The sequence below is a fragment of the Pseudophryne corroboree genome, chromosome 5 (assembly GCF_028390025.1).
Source record: "Pseudophryne corroboree isolate aPseCor3 chromosome 5, aPseCor3.hap2, whole genome shotgun sequence".
Lineage (NCBI taxonomy): Eukaryota > Metazoa > Chordata > Amphibia > Anura > Myobatrachidae > Pseudophryne > Pseudophryne corroboree.
In genome coordinates, this window is record NC_086448.1 from 2,441,542 (window position 1) to 2,451,293 (window position 9,752).

At 49.9% G+C, this 9,752-nt stretch overlaps 1 protein-coding gene across 1 annotated transcript in view; it reads right to left on the reverse strand.

The window, feature by feature from the left end:
- Positions 1–6,713, reverse strand: part of SLC39A4 (solute carrier family 39 member 4) — a 121,984-nt gene extending 115,271 nt beyond the window's left edge. Inside the window, exon 1 of the mRNA XM_063921053.1 lies at positions 6,105–6,713. Within this exon, the coding sequence (XP_063777123.1) occupies positions 6,105–6,299 (195 nt within the window). The 5' untranslated portion in view covers positions 6,300–6,713. The remainder of the gene's footprint in view (positions 1–6,104) is intronic.
- Between the last annotated feature and the right edge of the window lie 3,039 nt (positions 6,714–9,752).

Consider the following 9,752-nt stretch of genomic DNA (forward strand, 5'->3'; position numbering starts at 1 on the left):
CTGATACCCCCTCACCCTATAACACCTGTCCTGTACCTGTCACTGATCTATCCTGATACCCCTCACCCTATATCACCTGTCCTGTACCTGTCACTGATCTATCCTGATACCCCTCACCCTATATCACCTGTCCTGTACCTGTCACTGATCTATCCTGATACCTCCCTCACCCTATAACACCCTGTCCTGTACCTGTCACTGATCTATCCTGATACCCCCTCACCCTATAACACCTGTCCTGTACCTGTCACTGATCTATCCTGATACCTCTCACCCTATAACACCTGTCCTGTACCTGTCACTGATCTATCCTGATACCCCCTTCACCCTATAACACCTGTCCTGTACCTGTCACTGATCTATCCTGATACCCCTCACCCTATATCACCTGTCCTGTACCTGTCACTGATCTATCCTGATACCCCTCACCCTATAACACCTGTCCTGTACCTGTCACTGATCTATCCTGATACCCCCTCACCCTATATCACCTGTCCTGTACCTGTCACTGATCTATCCTGATACCCCCTCACCCTATATCACCTGTCCTGTACCTGTCACTGATCTATCCTGATACCCCTCACCCTATATCACCTGTCCTGTACCTGTCACTGATCTATCCTGATACCTCCTCACCCTATAACACCTGTCCTGTACCTGTCACTGATCTATCCTGATACCCTCTCACCCTATATCACCTGTCCTGTACCTGTCACTGATCTATCCTGATACCCCTCACCCTATAACACCTGTCCTGTACCTGTCACTGATCTATCCTGATACCTCTCACCCTATATCACCTGTCCTGTACCTGTCACTGATCTATCCTGATACCTCTCACCCTATATCACCTGTCCTGTACCTGTCACTGATCTATCCTGATACCCCTCACCCTATAACACCTGTCCTGTACCTGTCACTGATCTATCCTGATACCCCCTCACCCTATATCACCTGTCCTGTACCTGTCACTGATCTATCCTGATACCCCTCACCCTATATCACCTGTCCTGTACCTGTCACTGATCTATCCTGATACCCTCTCACCCTATATCACCTGTCCTGTACCTGTCACTGATCTATCCTGATACCCCTCACCCTATATCACCTGTCCTGTACCTGTCACTGATCTATCCTGATACCTCTCACCCTATATCACCTGTCCTGTACCTGTCACTGATCTATCCTGATACCCCCTCACCCTATAACACCTGTCCTGTACCTGTCACTGATCTATCCTGATACCCCTCACCCTATAACACCTGTCCTGTACCTGTCACTGATCTATCCTGATACCCCTCACCCTATAACACCTGTCCTGTACCTGTCACTGATCTATCCTGATACCCCTCACCCTATATCACCTGTCCTGTACCTGTCACTGATCTATCCTGATACCCCTCACCCTATAACACCTGTCCTGTACCTGTCACTGATCTATCCTGATACCCCTCACCCTATATCACCTGTCCTGTACCTGTCACTGATCTATCCTGATACCTCTCACCCTATATCACCTGTCCTGTACCTGTCACTGATCTATCCTGATACCTCTCACCCTATATCACCTGTCCTGTACCTGTCACTGATCTATCCTGATACCCCTCACCCTATATCACCTGTCCTGTACCTGTCACTGATCTATCCTGATACCCCTCACCCTATATCACCTGTCCTGTACCTGTCACTGATCTATCCTGATACCCCTCACCCTATATCACCTGTCCTGTACCTGTCACTGATCTATCCTGATACCCCTCACCCTATAACACCTGTCCTGTACCTGTCACTGATCTATCCTGATACCCCTCACCCTATATCACCTGTCCTGTACCTGTCACTGATCTATCCTGATACCTCTCACCCTATAACACCTGTCCTGTACCTGTCACTGATCTATCCTGATACCCCTCACCCTATAACACCTGTCCTGTACCTGTCACTGATCTATCCTGATACCCCTCACCCTATAACACCTGTCCTGTACCTGTCACTGATCTATCCTGATACCTCTCACCCTATAACACCTGTCCTGTACCTGTCACTGATCTATCCTGATACCCCTCACCCTATAACACCTGTCCTGTACCTGTCACTGATCTATCCTGATACCTCTCACCCTATAACACCTGTCCTGTACCTGTCACTGATCTATCCTGATACCCCTCACCCTATATCACCTGTCCTGTACCTGTCACTGATCTATCCTGATACCCCTCACCCTATATCACCTGTCCTGTACCTGTCACTGATCTATCCTGATACCTCTCACCCTATAACACCTGTCCTGTACCTGTCACTGATCTATCCTGATACCCCCTCACCCTATAACACCTGTCCTGTACCTGTCACTGATCTATCCTGATACCCCTCACCCTATATCACCTGTCCTGTACCTGTCACTGATCTATCCTGATACCCCTCACCCTATATCACCTGTCCTGTACCTGTCACTGATCTATCCTGATACCTCTCACCCTATAACACCTGTCCTGTACCTGTCACTGATCTATCCTGATACCCCTCACCCTATAACACCTGTCCTGTACCTGTCACTGATCTATCCTGATACCCCCTCACCCTATATCACCTGTCCTGTACCTGTCACTGATCTATCCTGATACCCCCTCACCCTATATCACCTGTCCTGTACCTGTCACTGATCTATCCTGATACCCCCTCACCCTATATCACCTGTCCTGTACCTGTCACTGATCTATCCTGATACCCCTCACCCAATATCACCTGTCCTGTACCTGTCACTGATCTATCCTGATACCTCTCACCCTATAACACCTGTCCTGTACCTGTCACTGATCTATCCTGATACCTCTCACCCTATAACACCTGTCCTGTACCTGTCACTGATCTATCCTGATACCTCTCACCCTATATCACCTGTCCTGTACCTGTCACTGATCTATCCTGATACCCCCTCACCCTATAACACCTGTCCTGTACCTGTCACTGATCTATCCTGATACCCCTCACCCTATATCACCTGTCCTGTACCTGTCACTGATCTATCCTGATACCCCTCACCCTATATCACCTGTCCTGTACCTGTCACTGATCTATCCTGATACCCCTCACCCTATATCACCTGTCCTGTACCTGTCACTGATCTATCCTGATACCCCTCACCCTATATCACCTGTCCTGTACCTGTCACTGATCTATCCTGATACCCCCTCACCCTATAACACCTGTCCTGTACCTGTCACTGATCTATCCTGATACCTCTCACCCTATATCACCTGTCCTGTACCTGTCACTGATCTATCCTGATACCCCTCACCCTATATCACCTGTCCTGTACCTGTCACTGATCTATCCTGATACCTCTCACCCTATAACACCTGTCCTGTACCTGTCACTGATCTATCCTGATACCCCTCACCCTATAACACCTGTCCTGTACCTGTCACTGATCTATCCTGATACCTCTCACCCTATATCACCTGTCCTGTACCTGTCACTGATCTATCCTGATACCCCCTCACCCTATATCACCTGTCCTGTACCTGTCACTGATCTATCCTGATACCCCTCACCCTATATCACCTGTCCTGTACCTGTCACTGATCTATCCTGATACCCCCTCACCCTATATCACCTGTCCTGTACCTGTCACTGATCTATCCTGATACCTCTCACCCTATATCACCTGTCCTGTACCTGTCACTGATCTATCCTGATACCCCCTCACCCTATATCACCTGTCCTGTACCTGTCACTGATCTATCCTGATACCCCCTCACCCTATATCACCTGTCCTGTACCTGTCACTGATCTATCCTGATACCCCTCACCCTATAACACCTGTCCTGTACCTGTCACTGATCTATCCTGATACCCCTCACCCTATATCACCTGTCCTGTACCTGTCACTGATCTATCCTGATACCCCTCACCCTATATCACCTGTCCTGTACCTGTCACTGATCTATCCTGATACCCCTCACCCTATATCACCTGTCCTGTACCTGTCACTGATCTATCCTGATACCCCTCACCCTATATCACCTGTCCTGTACCTGTCACTGATCTATCCTGATACCCCTCACCCTATATCACCTGTCCTGTACCTGTCACTGATCTATCCTGATACCCCTCACCCTATAACACCTGTCCTGTACCTGTCACTGATCTATCCTGATACCTCTCACCCTATAACACCTGTCCTGTACCTGTCACTGATCTATCCTGATACCTCTCACCCTATATCACCTGTCCTGTACCTGTCACTGATCTATCCTGATACCTCTCACCCTATATCACCTGTCCTGTACCTGTCACTGATCTATCCTGATACCTCTCACCCTATAACACCTGTCCTGTACCTGTCACTGATCTATCCTGATACCCCCTCACCCTATAACACCTGTCCTGTACCTGTCACTGATCTATCCTGATACCCCCTCACCCTATATCACCTGTCCTGTACCTGTCACTGATCTATCCTGATACCTCTCACCCTATATCACCTGTCCTGTACCTGTCACTGATATGAGACCCCTCACCCTCTTGTCCTGTACGTGTCACCGATATGAGACCCCTCACCCTCTTGTCCTGTACGTGTCACTGATATGAGACCCCCTCACCCTCTTGTCTTGTACGTGTCACTGATATGAGACCCCTCACCCTCTTGTCCTGTACGTGTCACTGATATGAGACCCCTCACCCTCTTGTCCTGTACGTGTCACTGATATGAGACCCCTCACCCTCTTGTCCTGTACGTGTCACTGATATGAGACCCCTCACCCTCTTGTCCTGTACGTGTCACTGATATGAGACCCCTCACCCTCTTGTCCTGTACGTGTCACTGATATGAGACCCCTCACCCTCTTGTCCTGTACGTGTCACTGATATGAGACCCCTCACCCTCTTGTCCTGTACGTGTCACTGATATGAGACCCCCTCACCCTCTTGTCCTGTACGTGTCACTGATATGAGACCCCTCACCCTCTTGTCCTGTACGTGTCACTGATATGAGACCCCTCACCCTCTTGTCCTGTACCTGTCACTGATATGAGACCCCCTCACCCTCTTGTCCTGTACGTGTCACTGATATGAGACCCCTCACCCTCTTGTCCTGTACGTGTCACTGATATGAGACCCCTCACCCTCTTGTCCTATACGTGTCACTGATATGAGACCCCTCACCCTCTTGTCCTGTACGTGTCACCGATATGAGACCCCTCACCCTCTTGTCCTGTACGTGTCACTGATATGAGACCCCTCACCCTCTTGTCCTGTACGTGTCACTGATATGAGACCCCTCACCCTCTTGTCCTGTACGTGTCACTGATATGAGACCCCTCACCCTCTTGTCCTGTACGTGTCACTGATATGAGACCCCTCACCCTCTTGTCCTGTACGTGTCACTGATATGAGACCCCTCACCCTCTTGTCCTGTACGTGTCACCGATATGAGACCCCCTCACCCTCTTGTCCTGTACGTGTCACTGATATGAGACCCCCTCACCCTCTTGTCCTGTACGTGTCACTGATATGAGACCCCCTCACCCTCTTGTCCTGTACGTGTCACCGATATGAGACCCCTCACCCTCTTGTCCTGTACGTGTCACTGATATGAGACCCCCTCACCCTCTTGTCCTGTACGTGTCACTGATATGAGACCCCTCACCCTCTTGTCCTGTACGTGTCACTGATATGAGACCCCTCACCCTCTTGTCCTGTACGTGTCACTGATATGAGACCCCCTCACCCTCTTGTCCTGTACGTGTCACCGATATGAGACCCCTCACCCTCTTGTCCTGTACGTGTCACTGATATGAGACCCCCTCACCCTCTTGTCCTGTACGTGTCACTGATATGAGACCCCTCACCCTCTTGTCCTGTACGTGTCACTGATATGAGACCCCTCACCCTCTTGTCCTATGCGTGGGACATTTCTGACCCCTTCCAGTATCACCTGTCTTGTGCCCGTTACTATTCTGTATTATTTGACTCCTATCTTATCTATAATTTGGGTGATGATGCATTTTATGGCGCTGTCTGCCCTTTGCCCCCGGCTTTGCACTAGGCTGGTTTTCTCGAGTGTTTTTGCACCCGGCTCTCGGCTCGTTCCCAGATCTTACCTTTTCACACGGCTCATTTCCACATTGCGCACGGTCCTCCAGACGCTTTATAAGATCACTGACTGCGCTCACATTCAGGGAAGAGTGTCCAGGAGACAGAAGGCTGAGCACCCTCTGGAACGGGGTGTCCTGCAGTGTGACGGCAGGATACAGAGTTATCAGTGCCAGGCATTGGCAGAGGACAGGGAGCTGCATGCTTTACACTATGAGGCACTTGTGGGAGGTGGTGACCAGTGCCTCCTTGTCCAGAATACAGAGTGACATGGAAAGATCAGACTGTTACTCTCCATGTTCTTCGTGTTGCCTGTGATTGGCTGCTAGACAGTTATAGAGCATTGAGGATAGCTCCCCCTCCTATCCTGGCTCACCTGGAGCTGCCGTCTTCTCCACCCTCCGCCAGGAACCAGTCTGTTCAGTCATTCAAGGGTGTTGTTAACCCTTCGCTGCGGTGTCTGCTACACGCGTTTACTCAGACTTTACTCCGACTCGTGCATTGATTGCAATTTATCATTAACCTTTATTTATAAAGCACTGACATATTACGCAGCAAGTTTCAGACCTCTGTGTACAGGTGATAGTTACACACATTGATCCTTCCACTAACTCAGCACATGAACTGTTTATTTTGGATGAATGTTTGCAGCCTGAGGGGTGAATGTCTGCATATAATCCAGCACAGACTAGTAGAGGTCTGCAGGAAGGCCCCACCCATAGCTCTCACTGGCTGCCTGACTCCCAGCAGCCTCTCTTCCACGCCGTTCCCTGGGAAAAGCTGTAACTCTCTGTGGTGATTTATAAATGGAGGCTGCCCCACGCTATGGTCCCTTCCCCACAAGCGACCGCCACACCCCCTTGTGAGTTCCCAGCCAGGCGTAAAACTTACACATAAGGCCACACCCCCTGGTGAGCACATTTTGGAGGTGTGATGCCCCCATCCATTTCTGAGGTGGGGCAGTCCCCCAGCCTAACCTGGCACAATGCGGATGACACCCTCTTGCAGTGCTATTTTTGTAGAAAAATAGGTTCAGGGACTCCTGGGATTGGGCAGCGGTGGACGGAGCTGTCGGTAACTTGGGCGGAAGTACAGTGGGTGGGGCACCTTTGTAGGAATAAAGAAGTTTCCTTGACAAGAATAAAGGGTGTGCCCATTACACAATATGCCACACACTGTAATGCCCATTACACAATATGCCACACACTGTAATGCCCATTACACAATATGCCACACACTGTAATGCCCATTACACAATATGCCACACACTGTAATGCCCATTACACAATATGCCACACACTGTAATGCCCATTACACAATATGCCACACACTGTAATGCCCATTACACAATATGCCACACACTGTAATGCCCATTACACAATATGCCACACACAGTAATGCCCATTACACAATATGCCACACACAGTAATGCCCATTACACAATATGCCACACACAGTAATGCCCATTACACAATATGCCACACACAGTAATGCCCATTACACAATATGCCACACACTGTAATGCCCATTACACAATATGCCACACACTGTAATGCCCATTACACAATATGCCACACACTGTAATGCCCATTACACAATATGCCACACACTGTAATGCCCATTACACAATATGCCACACACTGTAATGCCCATTACACAATATGCCACACACTGTAATGCCCATTACACAATATGCCACACACTGTAATGCCCATTACACAATATGCCACACACAGTAATGCTCATTACACAATATGCCACACACCGTAATGCCCATTACACAATATGCCACACACTGTAATGCCCATTACACATTATGCCACACCGTAATGCCTTTTACACCCCTGACACCATTTTATGCCCCACAAACAATAATGCCCCTTACAAATGATGCCACACAATAAGGCTACTAATTAGTTTTAAAATACCTGCTTGTTGTCAGGGGTCCCATGCTCTTTGTCAGGGACTTCATGCTCATTGCCAAGGGTTTTATGTTCATTGCCAGGGGTCTCATGTCATGCTCGTTGCCAGGAGTTTCATGCTCATTGCCAGGGATCTCCCGCTTGTTGCAAAGGGTTTCATTATCATTACCAGGGGTCTCCTGCTCGTAGCCAGGGGTCTCCTGCTCATTGCCAAGGGTTTCATGCTTGTTGTCAGGGGTTTCCTGCTCATTGCCAAGGGTTTCATGGTTGTTATAAGTGGGTTTCCAGCTTGTGAGGGGTTTCCTGCTCATTGACAGGGGTCTCCTGCTCATTTCCAAAGTGTCATGCTTGTTATCAGTGGGTTTCCAGCTCGTGAGGGGTTTCCTGCTCATTGACAGGGGTCTCCTGCTCATTTCCAAGGGTTTCATGCTTGTTATCAGTGGGTTTCCAGCTTGTGAGGGGTTTCCTACTCATTGACAGGGGTCTCCTGCTCATTTCCAAGGGTTTCATGCTTGTTATCAGTGGGTTTCCAGCTTATGAGGGGTTTCCTGCTCATTGACAGGGGTCTCCTGCTCATTTCCAAGGGTTTCATGCTCACCAGGGTTCTCCTGCTCATTGCCAGGGGTCTCTTGCTCATTGCCAAGGGTTTCATGCTTGTCAGGGGTTTCCTGCTCATTGCCAGGGTTCTTCTGCTCGTTGGCAGGGGTCTCCTGCTTGTTGCCAAAGGTTTCATGCTCGTTGTCAGCAGAGATGTAGCGATGATGGGCGAGTTTTGGACGCCAAAAAAGTTAGAGGATGTGCTGCCGCACACCTCCCACTTTCTACCAGTTGACCACAGTACTGACAGGAGGAAGAGAAGCAGGGGAGGCGCACACTGGCTTGGATACTAGGTAGAGTACAGGGCAGGCCAGAGTCGGCTGCAGGAGACACTGACAGCCGGCACATGCCGGAGCTCTGCCTTCCTCTTTATATCTCACTGTCTGCTTGTAGCTGTGCAGCAGGGATACTTCTGTCCTGCAGCACCTCTCTCTTTTCTGGAAGCTGCTCTTACCTAGCTGCTGCATCACCTCTTTTTGCCACAGTGTCTGCAGAACCTCTCTCTGCCCTGGTTTCTGCAGCACTTCTCTATACATCCAGCTGCTGCTGCAGCACCTCTTTGTCCCCTAGGCTTCTGCAGCACCTCTCTCTGTCCCGGCTGCTGCAACACCTCTTTCTACCAAGGCTTCTGCTGCACCTCTCTCTCCCCCGGCTGCTGCAGTACATCTCTCTGCCCCAGCTGCTGCTGCAGCACCTCTTTATTCTCTCGCTGCTGCAGCACCTCTTTCTGCCCTGGCTTCTGCATCACCTCTCTCTGCCACGGCTGCTGTAGCACCTCTCTCTGCCACGGCTGCTGTAGCACCTCTCTCTGCCCGGCTGCTGCAGCACCTCTCTCTGCCCCGGCTGCTGCAGCACTGCACTCTCCCACGGCTGCTGCAGCTCTTCTCGCTACATTGATGCTGCAGCACCTCTCTCTGCCCCATTAAGGTATTGGGGGATTATCAAATAGGGGAAGCGGGCAATTTTGGTGCATTATTTTCATTGACAGTTGGGGGGGTTTCAGGTCTATGTGGGGGGGGGGTCACATTTGGGGCATTATTTGAATTGAGGAATAGGGAGATTATCAGATCTGGGGGATCAGTTTTGGGGCATTATTTTCATTCAGGATTTGGGGTGTTATCAGGTCTGTGGGGGGGG